This window comes from Anabrus simplex, chromosome 3, assembly GCF_040414725.1.
Source record: "Anabrus simplex isolate iqAnaSimp1 chromosome 3, ASM4041472v1, whole genome shotgun sequence".
NCBI classification, from domain to species: Eukaryota; Metazoa; Arthropoda; class Insecta; order Orthoptera; family Tettigoniidae; genus Anabrus; species Anabrus simplex.
The window spans coordinates 494,239,538-494,253,329 of NC_090267.1; the positions used below are offsets into that span (position 1 = coordinate 494,239,538).

General features: G+C 40.5%; 1 protein-coding gene across 1 annotated transcript in view; it reads left to right on the plus strand.

The window, feature by feature from the left end:
* Positions 1–537: 537 nt before the first annotated feature.
* The window catches only part of spartin, a 77,639-nt gene continuing 64,384 nt past the window's right edge, over positions 538–13,792 (plus strand). The window contains exons 1-2 of the mRNA XM_067143646.2: positions 538–932; positions 5,505–5,635. Coding sequence (XP_066999747.1) covers positions 810–932; positions 5,505–5,635 — 254 coding nt within the window. The 5' untranslated portion in view covers positions 538–809. The remainder of the gene's footprint in view (positions 933–5,504; positions 5,636–13,792) is intronic.

Sequence of the window (13,792 nt, forward strand, 5' to 3'; positions counted from 1 at the left end):
CCTGAACGAAGGGATATTGAAGCGGATTGTTGTCAGGAGGACGATTTTTCGAAATTTGAATAGAAGGATGGATAGACTTATAGGATACATCTTAAAGCATCCAGGACTTCTTCAGTTAGTTGTTGAGGGAAGTATATGTTGTAAGAAAGGTATAAATACGACAAGCAGACTGGAGTAGATGTACGATGTAGGTAGTAATTATGTAGAAATGAAATGATCAGCACACGATCATGTGGCATGGAGGGCTGCATCAAACCACCAGTCTAGGGACTGATGACACCAAACAAGGCCAAAAAACAAGAATCAACAACAACGCTTGGGAGTTTATCAAAATACATCACCTCCTGGTCGTAGGCTTACATACATTATATGCAAAATACCCTTTCAATAGCTTTTAGTAGGCTATATTAAATCACAAGGGATTTCATGAGCGCAAAATAAAAGTGGGGAAAGCAGGAGGTTCCGTAGGTAGAGTAATTTGATTTTACTCTCATGTGTGCTCTATTTCAAATGGAACCTACTCAAAAATGTAAACATGAAGGTTGTTCTGAAATAGGCTTCTGTCAGGTTAATTTAAACGACCTTTTCGCGAAGCCAATACATAAAGTGACTTTGGATTTGAACAAGGTCATTGCTGAGTCAATGTCATATGAAAACACTTATTCGTATGGTCATGTGTTGTGTCTGAATACTGAGTGCAGTAGTGTTCAGTCAGTTGTACTGGATGTGGGACCACTCGGACACTGGAGTGCCTATGTTGTAATTTAGACATAGTTGATTTATCGAACTGATAGTAACAAAACGTCGTAATGGATTGCAGTGGTCGAGGATCCTGGCCTGAAGTGTTCGAAGAATTAAAAAAGTATCATGATCAAGCGTTTCTTATACTTGAAAATGGCATTAAATTGGAACAAGAAGGGAAATTTAATGAGGTAAGAATGAATGTCAAAGCTGTTGCGGGATGACATTAGTTATATTTTGGTCCTGCTCCGTGAGGTTGGACCGTTGCTTTAATTGATAATTGCGAGATTGTATCCAGGCGCCAACCTTAGTACAGTAGGCCTGCCGTTTAGACGTCCTTTTATTCCGAAATTAGCCGGTTCGATCGTGGCAGTGGTTGATGGTTTTCACTATTACTCTTGTTTCACTGGTGTCATTCTTATTGAAGAACTGCTGTATGACAAATTCTGATACTACTCCGGCACTTACAATCTATAGCAATGTCATAGAGCAAATTATATTATTGTAGGCCTAATCCCAGCACAGTCGGTTGGCATTTAATGATGTTCAAATGCAAGTCACCAGTACTAATTAAAGAAGCCCCTTTTGTGGGCAAAATTCTCTTTTAATTTTCATTCTCGATAAGCATAGTCGTGTCTTAAACAGTTCCCTTTAGCTCTAAATAACAGCCACAGATCATTCTCGTCAAGATTTTGAAATAGGATTTTCTGGATCATCCTCTTCCCATTTACCATAGAAGATATTTCACAGAAGTCATCATTTGCTGTTGGCTAACCTTCAGTCTTCTTAAGGCTTCTTTTCTCATCTGTTTCTTTTCTTGTGTGTCCAAGTTCTTCGGGTCATTTTTCTGCACAGCCAAATCTCCTTTGTTTCCAATATTTTTCACACATTTTCCCATGTCCAGCTTTTACATCCACAGTACACAGTACACTCCATACAAAGCTCTTTACAAATGCATTCCTTGTTTCTCTATTTAATTATGTACTTACCGCTTAGTAGACTTTTTTTTTTTTTTGCTTTGGAAGACTTCGTTGGCCATGGCTATTTTTTTCTTCGCCTTACGTATACTGCTGTTACCACTGTTGATAGTGCTTACAAGATAACAAAATTCACTCACCTATTCTGTTTTTGAATGTTTCATTAGCTAGCCATACACGGAAAGGAATTGTAGCAGACAAGGGCTTTTGTGACGCGTTCCGACAGGCTAGGACTGCTCGTTAGTGAGCGAGATCAGTTCGAGGCGTTATCTGCTACAGGCGAGACCTGTTGTCAGCGCCTCAACGGAGAGACCTTGCCTCACACATCAAGCCTCTTGTAAGGAAAGCATGGAGTGGACAAAGGCACTGCTAGGGAAATTTATTGAAATGTACAAAGAGCAGCTGTGTCTCTGACAATTAAAACATGAGGTGTCGCAATCAAGCGTTCTTCAGTATCCTCCTTTCCTCCTCCTTCAGCTTAGAAGCTAAAATATCCACAGTAAATACGCTTTCAACTAGACTGTTCTCCAATAAGAGCTACGCTAAACAAGTATTTTTTACTAGTCGCACCGACACAGATAGGTCTTATAGCGACGATGGGTGGGATAGGGAAGGGCTAGGAGTTGGAAGGAAGTGGCCGTGGCCTTAATTAAGGCACAGCCCATAGCATTTGCCTGGTGTGAAAATGGGAAACCACGGAAAACCATCTTCAGGTCTGTCGACAGTGGGATTCGAACCCACTATCTCCCGGATGCAAGCTCACAGCTGCGCGCCCCTAACCCCACGGCCAACTCGCCCGGTAAAAAAGTCCATTATGTATGTGTTGTGTATATTCAGTCCAAAGGCTGGTTTGATCCTCCACAGTTATGCCAACAGCTGTCATAAATAGCCTAGGCATCACTGAAGAAGCATACTAGGAAAATGAGGAGTGAGATAGCTTCCCGTTGCTTTCCTCACCGAGCCAGAAGTTGCTCGCATATCAGTCTGCCAAGCCCACTGAAATGCACGCACCAGCTGACCCTATGAGTGATATTTTCATACCATTCCTAACAGGGACTGGCTGCATAAGGAATGGTATTACTAGCATCGCTCAAACCTCAGTCACTTTCATATTGTCAAAGCCAAGGATAAGACTGGGAAGGATCAAACATTTAATGTAATAATGAGAAAAATCCATTCATGCTTACTTTTTTTTTTTTTTTGCTAGTTGCTTCACGTCGCACCGACACAGATAGGTCTAATGGCGACGATAGGATAGGAAAGGCGTAGGAGTTTGAAGGAAGTGGCCGTGGCCTTAATTAAGGTACAGCCCCAGCATTTGCCTGGTGTGAAAATGGGAAACCACGGAAAACCATATTCAGGGCTGCCGACAGTGGGATTCGAACCCGCTGTCTCCCGGACAGAAGCTCACAGCCGCGTGCCACTGACCGTACAGCCAACTCGCCCGGTACGTGCTTACCTAACAGCATATCATAATTGCTGTGGTCCATTCGCAAATAATTCTTGTAATCGTCCGGTTCATTTTCTCTCGGGTGTTGTATCAGACTCGTGTGACTAAAGCTGTCTCGCTCTCCTATCCATGATTTCATCCACTTCGATAAAAATTTTTTTTTTTTTGCACGATTTAACACATAGCAAAATGCACATTCCAACAGCCGCAACAACATTCTTTTTTTTTTTTTTTTTTTTTTTTCCTCTGGGCACTGTCTGCTTTGATGTCCATCGCACAGTTCTAAGTACGGCAGACCCGACCGGCAAGGATTTCACACTAGTTTGAAAGGCCAGCGGATGAGGCTTGGCCTGCCGAAAACAAGGGGATCATTCCATTAACGAGAGGGTCTGGAATGTTGACAGATTATGTTGCACAACATGACAGGCTTGGTGTCACAGTTGATGGCGAGCAGCAGGCCGGGTCTCTGAAGGTCACGCCTGGCAGGCAGTCTGTCGGATCTGGCCCCAAAGGCGAGGCCTGCAAAAAAAATCTGTCCGTGTATGGCCAGCTGTTCTCAAGTCTTTGTGTGGCCTTACTTATTAAGGGAGTTCAATATATAATGCAACACTTTATTTTTCTAAAAGCAGGTTGTTTTTATTGGGGATTAAAATATGCCATGTTATTCCGCAATCCTTTTTCTACAATACCCTGTTTTTCAACATAATCTCCGTTCAGTGCTACGGTCTTACGCCACTGTAATGTGAGGGCCTGTATGCCTGCAAGGTACAACTTTACTGGTTGATATCAGAACCAACGCAGTGCTGCATCGGTAGGCCTGAGATTTGGGCTGTAGGGTGAATGAGGAGGAAGAGTTCACATGTTTTGCAAGCTCCTGTCGGGTGCACAGATCTTGCGTTGCCATGGACAGGTAGAAGTTCATTTGCATTTTTTGTGGCTACGAACACACTGAAGTTGTTTCTTCAATTTCCTTGGAGTAGCACAGTACACTTCAGAGTTATCGTTTCACCATGAGGGAGGACATCGAACAGAATATCCCCCTCAGAGTCCCAGAAGACCGTAGCCACGACTTTACCAGCTGAGGGTACGGTTTTGAACTTTTTCTTCATGGATGAGCCGGTGTGGCGCCACTCCATGGATTGCTGGTTTGTTTCCGGTTCGAATTGATGAGTCCATGTTTCACCGCCTATGACAATGTGTGACAAGAAATTGTCACCTGCAGCCTCATAACAAGCAAGCAATTCTGCACAGATGTTTCTTCTTTGTTTTTTATGGTCTCCCATTAGGTGTTGAGCTTTGAATACTCCAACCGGTGGATAAGTGTGTCAACACTACCAACAGAGACATAAAGTTCAGCAGTGAGGTGTTTGGCTGTGATCTGTCGATCACCTTGAGTAATGGTGTTTGCATGTTCTAACTTAGCAGGCGTCACAGCTGTGTGCGACCGGCTGGCAGGCACGTGGGATAGTGGACAGGTTTGATTGACCTTGTTGTGATGATGAAACGTGCCTTGCCCAGCGGCTCACCGTGCTTTTGTCCACTGCCAGGTCTCCGTACACATTCTGCAAGTGCCTATGAATATCTGTAATGCCCTGGTTTTCTGCTAAAATAAACTCAATAACTGCTCTCTCTTTGGTATGCACCTCCATTACAGAGTCCATTTTGAAGGGTAGTTATAGTACTGCCACTTATAAGAAATTAATGAAGCGGGAATATTCAAAGATGTCCCAAACAAAATTCCAATTTTTTAAAACCATAATTGGCTGAGAAATATGTGTTTCACTATATATTGAACGCCCCTCGTATAACTGTCGTCTTTGTCGTTTCAGTATTAATTTTGTGGTTCCACTTGGAGATGATTTCACCGGGCAAGTTGGCTGTGCGGTTAGGGGTGCACAGCTGTAAGCTTTCATACAGGAGAGAGTGGGTTCGAACCCCACTGTCGGCAACCCTGAAGATGGTTTCCCGTGGTTTCCCACTTCCACAATAATCTCACCTTAATTAAGGCCACTGCCGCTTCCTTACCACTCCTAGTACTTTCCTATCCCATCATCGCCATAAAACCTACCTGTATCAGTGTGACGTAAAGCCAGTTGTAAAGAAGGAGATGATATCCACCAGTACTGATAGTGTTCTGTTAATTTCCTTTGTACTCGGTACTTATTACGATATCATCAAGATATCTTACTCAATGCAACTTTATCTCATTCATTAATTAACATTAAAATTACCTGGTAAAAATGGATAAGAATTCAAAATACATTTGATTCTTGCTAATGTCACCTTCCTTGGGGTTTTTAATTTATTGATCTCTTCGTTTTGTTGTAATTTTTCAGGCTCTTTTACAATATGATGCAGGGCTTGTTGCGCTGGATCGAGCCTTAAGTATACCCATCGAATGCCCCTCAAACCCTGATATAACATGGGAAAAAGCCGGTGCCATGGTTCAGAAGATGAAAAAGACTAGGTAGGTTATCACTTATTTTTCAAGTACTGTAGTTAGTTAAATCTCTTTCATTTGTATGTTGGATTTTCCCCATTAACTTAATACCTGTTTCAGAAAATGATGGAGCTCTTGCAGAATTTGTATTCATTAAGAGGACAATAAATGCATGCCGAGGCAGTGCAGAATTACAGGCACTGATGTATACAATCATGTATTAGAAAGTTCACTAACAAATAATTAAAAATATTGTTCATAGTTTACATGGATTGTTTACTGAAAGGTATAAAATGGCAGCATCTCCGTCTAAATATTAAGAAAACAGAGTACATTAGAGTCCTGTTAATCCGAAAGTCCAGTTAATCCGAACTGAAATATTCAATTTCTTTTTAAATTCTCCTTTATTGAAATGAAAGAACATATTATAGAATGAAGATTTACTTGCATTTTATTACTCATATTTTACTAGAATAACTTAATGTAAACATAATTACTCATCATAAACCATCAATCACTGTTCGTTTATCTTTACAAAGTCTGTTAGTTTATTTTGCCGTGGTGACTGAAACCTACTCGAAGATGCAGTGTTAAGCCAGCGTTTCATAAACATCACATCAGTGGGCGTAGCAGCGGAGTGTTGCTCGGCGTAGCGTATGGCAAGTTCTAAGGCGGCTGCGGCATCTGAATGTGACACTAGTTGTTTGTTCATTGTGGTCTTCTTCATCACTCTGTTCCTCATCAACTCCAGATTTTTTCTCCACCATAGCTACAATTTCTTGGTCTGTTTTTAATTGATGACAGTCAGCTTCCATCCACTCGCTAATGTCATTTTCATTGGCTTCCTCACACCCATGAAGTTGTTGAACGGTTTCCAGGAGATTGACATTTGCAGACGCTATCGCTGGACTCTCGATGAATGAGAGTTTTGCCCAAAAATTTTTCCACCTTTTCGTCATGAGCTGGTCACTGACACTCTCCTGCGTAAAAGAACTCCTATGGGAGAAAATCCCGGCACCTAGGAATCTCCGGAAACCATAAAAGTAGTTAGCAGGACGTAAAAACAATAACATTATTATTAGAAAATATTTTCCGGTTAATCCGAAAATTTCTTAATCCGAACAGACTCCGGTCCCAATTAATTTGGATTAACAAGACTCTACTATCTCTGGAAACTAACCAAAGCACATCCACCGTCACAATTAATGTTCAAGACCTAATGAAAACTGCTAACTACTTTCACATTTTTTGGAGGCGCCAAGGTGCCGGAATTTTATCCTGCGGGAGTTCTTTTATGTGCCAGTAAATGTACTGACACGGGGGGTGACCTATTTGAGCACCTTCAAATATCGCCAGACTGAGCCAGGATCGAACCTGCCAAGTTAGGCTCAGAAAGCCAGCACCTAAACCGTCTGAGCCACTCAACCCAGCCAGATAAAAACTAACTGCTTCCAATATTTAGGATACCATCTGCAAATTGATGGTGGCATTGATCAGTAAGTGCATGGTTTAGAATGAAGGGAGTCACAGGAATACTGTGCAATAGGGATGCGCTGGGCTACTGATCAATGGTGTACCACACTATAGTTCATTCAGCTGCATTGTATGGGACCGAGAGTTGGCCAGTCACCAAAAGCACAGAGCGTCCTCTCCACGCCATAGAGATGCACATGCGCCCTTGCTTCAGACATGAGGATTGCTCAGCTGACACTGAACACTGCATCTGATCACTTAAATTGGTAAGTAAAATTATTTCAGGAATAAATTTACTGTGTCCACCTATTCAATACAATTACACTTAAATTGGTGTTCCTGGATCTGAAGAGGAGACTCTGCACCTGCGGGAAAACTCTCAAGTTGAAGAAGATAAAATGGCAGTGAAGGATTTTCTTTAGATAAACGGAAATGTAGTAAACTGCTGAAATGAGATGCAACGAATATGATATTAAAATTAGCATTTCTCAGACTGAAGTGAGATCAGTAGGGAAGAATTCGAAGCCATTACTTTCAAAACAGCACAAGTCCACTTTTTAGCACTATATGAGATACCGGTATTGGTAACAGTGTATTCATCCCATGCTTGGCAAATCATTGACAGTCAGAACAGCACACAATTCTCAACTAATGGGTATTTTATAGAAGCAGTGAGGTCCAAGAACTATTGTGACTGGGCGAGTTGGCCGTGCAGTTAGGGGCGCGCAACTGTAAGCTTGCAACCGGGAGATAGTGGGTTCGAACCCCACTGTCGGCAGCCCTGAAGATGGTTTTCCATTTTCACACCAGGCAAATGCTGGGGCTGTACCTTAATCAAGGCCACGGCCGCTTCCTTCCCACTCCTAGCCCTTTCCTCTCCCATCGTCGCCATAAGACCTATCTGTGTCTATGCTTTCCTGATCGTCAGTATAAGTGATGCATTTTATGTGGCTGAGTTTCAAAACGGCACATGTTCAACATCCACCATGTATTCCCAACCGAAGACATCTCATACCTGCCTTGTGACCGTGATTTTGTCCATATAGAGCTGAACAAAAGAAAGCATACCAAATCAGTGGGTTAAGACAATCCAGAAAAGAGCTGTTAATATGAGAGTTGAGCAATCCATGATCATAGATTACAAACCCTTCTTCTCCATTTTGAAAGAACCTGTTCCTCTGACAAATAATCAAGGGAAGCAGAAAGTGATGACTGTGACTGTAAGCAATTCGGCAAGTGGTCTGGTCGCCGATACATTTCAGTTCCGTCAGAAGCGGATTCTTAATAATCGGTTGCTCAAATGTGCTTATGAAAATGACATTCCAGTAAAAGCTCATAAGGCAAAAGACAATGGAAAATACAGTATGTAGCACCATTGATCCCCATCATCGCTGATACTTCGAAGAGCTGATGCAGAAATACGGATCGCAAAAGGAGAAACATGCTGTTTCAGAAGGTGAAGACTGGGACTCGGATTAAAAGTGTGAATGTATTATTCACACTATTTAAGTCAAAATAAATACTGTTTCTATTTCTCTAACTTAATTTGGGCTCTCTGTTGTGAAGTTGCACAACCTGGAATACAATGACATCCAAAACAGCACAAAAAGAAGATATTTAACAATTTTTCACACTTACACCATTCATTGGATTTCCCTGATATGAAACAGTGTTGTATATACATACAGTATATTAGTTAGCTGCACACAAAATATCAGTATAATACTCTAAATAGTTTCAGAGATATACAAAAATAATTCATTTTCGTAGAAGTAAGGTTGTGGACTTGTGCGGATCTGGAAGTCATGGCTTGAATTGTAGTGGATTGAATACCAGGTTGCAACATGAAACTGGAACACATGAATCATTTCAAGTACTTATCTCCAAGTAGATAGGCCTAATAAGTAGAGATGGGCTGCGGAAGGAGACAAGGGGCCTATTCCACAAAAGTATGGTCTTGTACATTACAAGTTACTAGTGTGGGTTCTTGTAATGTATGGAGTAGTACATTTCTGTTCCACAAAAGATTGAAAGTCTCTTGTGAATTGTTACAAGTTTTACAAGTGACGACATATCATCAAACATACTACGTCATAGCATGAATCAGCTTTTATCTTCGTATTCCATTCGTTGAATTAGGTTATGCTTGCCTCATTTATCGTAATATCGTATTTTAAGGTAACTTATGCAGCAAAGATTCAAAGAAATAATATTCCTGTGAATTTCTTAATGCTACTATGTTATTTTTCAGTTACTCTGTTATCACCCATTCTGTCCTTCCGTGATCCTCGCATATGTTCCACGATAGTCTGACATATATACCTTGGTTTGCCATTAGGAACCAGTTGCCGCTAACGATATTCGGCCACCAAACTTAATTGTTATGAAATTGCAAACTCTACAGGAATTGTTAAAATTATGTCAAGAGAAACAAAGTTATTCATTTTGAAGGAAATAGAAAGAATGAAAGATATTCGTTTCGGTGCATTCAGTGAGAGTCTGAAAAAACAAGACGAAATAAATGGTTGGATGGAAATATTTGACTTGGGAAAAGGTCATGGAGCTTTTGAGGAGAAATGTTGGACGTATGTTAGAGATATTCTGCTCATGAATGATTCCAGGAATGTCCTTCTTGGAACATGTTTGTTCAGTATTTTCAGGCCAACGAACAATTTGAGGAAATTTTATATCATTTATTGCAGCTACCACAGAATGTATTGACCTACAGACCGAAGATTTTGCCATCCCATGAATATCTGCAATACCATGGTACTGACCACCATTTCCTGGCCAATGTAGTGTTGTTAGTAACTGTTGTTTAGCAAAGAGAGATTTATTTCTGTTCGTAGGATGTTTTAACCTATGCCCAATATCTATCAAAAGTTCTTCCACTTGTGTTGTGCTTAACCTAAAACGTTCCTTGTATTGAAACACAGTGTTAAACTGGAAGTTTATTCTTTCCCTGTACAGACGGTAGTTTTCATTTTCATCACTATCACTACTGCTAGACCACATATTTATCAAAATGTATCTGAAATAAGCATATTTAAATAGCACTAGTACATTTATGTATTAATGTCCTTTCACTGGTAGAGGATACTTCCCAATTCACTTGTAAGTTACAAGTACTAGTACTTTCGTGGAACACACCCATAAAAATTCACTGGTAATTTGTAAGTATGGAGTAGTAAAGTACAACTGTAGAAAATTCTTTTGTGGAACAGAAAATCTGGTATTTGTACTAGTTACTAGAGAATTTATTTGTAATGTACAAGACCATACTTTTGTGGAATAGGCCCAAGCAGAGCCATCACTTGAGTGTATGAGGAAGTTGTAAGCCACCAACAAGGAGAGGGCATAGCTTCAGACATGAGGATTGCTCAGCTCGTTCAAACTTTAGGAGGTTGATCTATGTTCAGAATACAAGTAATGGGATACAATATGTCTGAAGATTTGTGCCATTCTCCATTATTTAAGAAGGAAAGACCCTTTGAATATAAGTCTGCATACCTTTTGGCAGTTGGCAAGTGAATATGTGTAGTACCGCAGGTGTAGCCATTAGCTTCTCAGACTTTCATGTTTATGATATGACGACAGTGATTAAATTCAGTTTTAACCTGTTGACAAGTGCACCGGAGGTTGTTTACCGGTCATATACGTACTCGGATGCGGCCGGCATTATTCATGGCATATGCCGTGCACACTCGTCTAAAAGTTAAGTGATTTAAAGACAAGAAGTGTAGAACCAAACGAGACCATGGAGCTAGTTGCAGTTAGAGGATGGCAAAAGTTATCCTTTGTTAACGCAACACTAGTACCATGAGTCAGCACTTGCATCGCAAACATCTGATGACGGTATGACTTTTGTTTGTTTATATGGCATATGCGACTGTATTTAGGTATTCTCTCTGGACATTGGAAAATTAAAGTGCTGGTTGCCTGTATATAACAGTTTATTGCACATGATGTAGGCCCTAATCATTCTTATTTACAGGAAAAAGGAATAATCTTTGTATGACATAATTAACGTTCAACTTAAATTCGTATCAGTCTAAACTTACATGTCAGTCAGCCACGTATATATGCATAGACTAGTTCAGGCCATGCCTCGTAGCTTAGCAAACTCCCTCGGTTCACTCACTTTCAAATGAATTGCCAGCTGTTCAGAATAGACTCATCGCATACGAACAGAAGTAAGATTTTTGCGACTCCAGTGTTCATTTGTGCACATCTGTAATAAAAAGTGAAATCAAATCAAAATATAATAAGGGTGACACTGTAAGCTCGCACTTGTGATCAGCATTATTCTGTAAGAAAGGAGCACCAGTTGACAGAATTAATCATTGTCTCAAGGAAGTGAGTACACTGGACATAATAAATTCCCAAAAATGGTGGCCAAAGTATTATAAAAAGACCTTTGTTTTGGAAGAAACAAGAGGAACAACCATTCCAGCCAAAGATAATTACACTTTGGTATCAGTTCAGTGATGAATTCACCTAATTCTCTGCGTTCTGTTATCTAGAAATATAGCTACCCATTCAGTCACTCTTTTGTCTAGCCCAGTTGCGCTCATCTTTGCCATTAGTCTCCCATGATCTACCCTGTCAAATACAGTGGATAGGTTAATCGCGACACAGTCTATTTGACCTCCCGAATCTAGGATATCTGTTATATCTTGCTGGAGTCCTACAAGTTGAGCTTCAGTGGAATAACCTTTCCTAAACCCGAACTGCCTGCTGTCGAACCAGTTATTAATTTTGCAAACATGTCTTAATATAATCAGAAATAATGCTTTCCCACAGCTTACATGTAACACATGTCAAACTGATGGCCTGTAATTTTCAGCTTCGTTTATCACCCTTTCCTTTATACACGGGCTACTATCGCAACTCTCCATTCATTTGGTATAATTCCTTTATGCAAACAGTAATCAAATAAGTACTTCACATATGGTACTATATCCCAAACCATTGCCTTTAGTATGCTGGCCCTGCGTTCCCGGGTTTGATCCCTGGCCAGGTCAGGGATTTTTACCTGAATTTGAGGGCTGGTTCAAGATTCATTCGCTTATGTGATTACAATTCAAAAGCTATCTAACTGTGAGGTGGTCTAGAAAACCAAGAATAACGCTCGAGAGAATTCGTCGTGCTGACCACATGACACCTCATACTCTGCAGGCCTTCAGGTTGAGCAGCTTGGTAGGCCAAGGCTCTTCGAGGTTGTTGCGCCATGGTTCTGGAACATGAAGAGGCTATTGATGATGATGAAATGGGTGACTCAATTTTGAGGTCGGAGTTTGACAGAGCTGTGAGTGACCTCAATAGGAACAAGGCACCTGGAATTGATGACATTCCCTCTGAATTACTGACTGCCTTAGGAGAAACCAGGATGGCAAGGTTATTTCATTTAGTGTGCAAGATGTATGAGACAGGAGAAGTCCCATCCGATTTTCGGAAGAATGTTGTTATACCTATTCCCAAGAAAGCTGGTGCTGACAGGTGTGAAAACTACCACACCATTAGTTTAGTATCTCATGCCTGCAAAATTTTAACACGTACTATTTACAGAAGAATGGAAAAACAAGTTGCAGCTGAGTTGGGAGAAGATCAATTTGGCTTCAGAAGAAATGTAGGAACACGTGAAGCAATCCTGACTTTACGTCTGATCTTAGAGGATCGAATCAAGGAGGACAAGCCCACGTACATGGCATTCGTAGATCTAGAAAAGGCATTCGATAATGTTGATTGGACCAAGCTATTTATGATTCTGAAGATGATAGGGATCAGATACCGAGAACGAAGAATTATCTACAATCTGTATAAAAATCAGTCTGCAGTGATAAGAATCGAGAGCTTTGAAAAAGAAGCAGCAATCCAGAAAGGAGTGAGGCAAGGCTGCAGTTTGTCCCCTCTTCTTTTCAATGTTTACATAGAACAGGCAGTAAAGGAAATCAAAGAGAAATTTGGAAAGGGAATCACAGTCCAAGGAGAGGAAATCAAAACCTTGAGATTTGCCGATGATATTGTTATTTTATCTGAGACTGCAGAAGATCTCGAAGTTGCTGAATGGTATGGATGAAGTCTTGGGTAAGGAGTACAAGATGAAAATAAATAAGTCCAAAACAAAAGTAATGGAGTGCAGTTGAACGAAGGCAGGTGATGTAGGAAATATTAGATTAGGAAATGAAGTCTTAAAGGAAGTAGATAAATATTGTTACTTGGGTAGTAAAATAACTAACGATGGCAGAAGTAAGGAGGACATAAAATGCAGACTAGCACAAGCAACGAAGAGCTTTCTTAAGAAAAGAAATTTGCTCACTTCAAACATTGATATCGGAATTAGAAAGATGTTTTTGAAGACTTTCGTGTGGAGCGTGGCATTGTATGGAAGTGAGACATGGACGATAACTAGCTCAGAAAGAAAGAGAATAGAAGCATTTGAAATGTGGTGTTACAGAATAATGCTGAAGGTGAGATGGATAGATCGAATCACGAATGAAGAGATACTGAATTGAATTGGTGAGAGGAGATCGATTTGGCTAAATTTGACGAGAAGAAGAGATAGAATGATAGGACACATCTTAAGACACCCAGGACTTGTTCAGTTGGTTTTTGAAGGAAGTGTAGGTGGTAAAAACAGTAGGGGTAGAGCAAGGTATGAATATGACAAGCAGATTAGAGCTGATATAAGATGCAATAGTTACGTAGAAA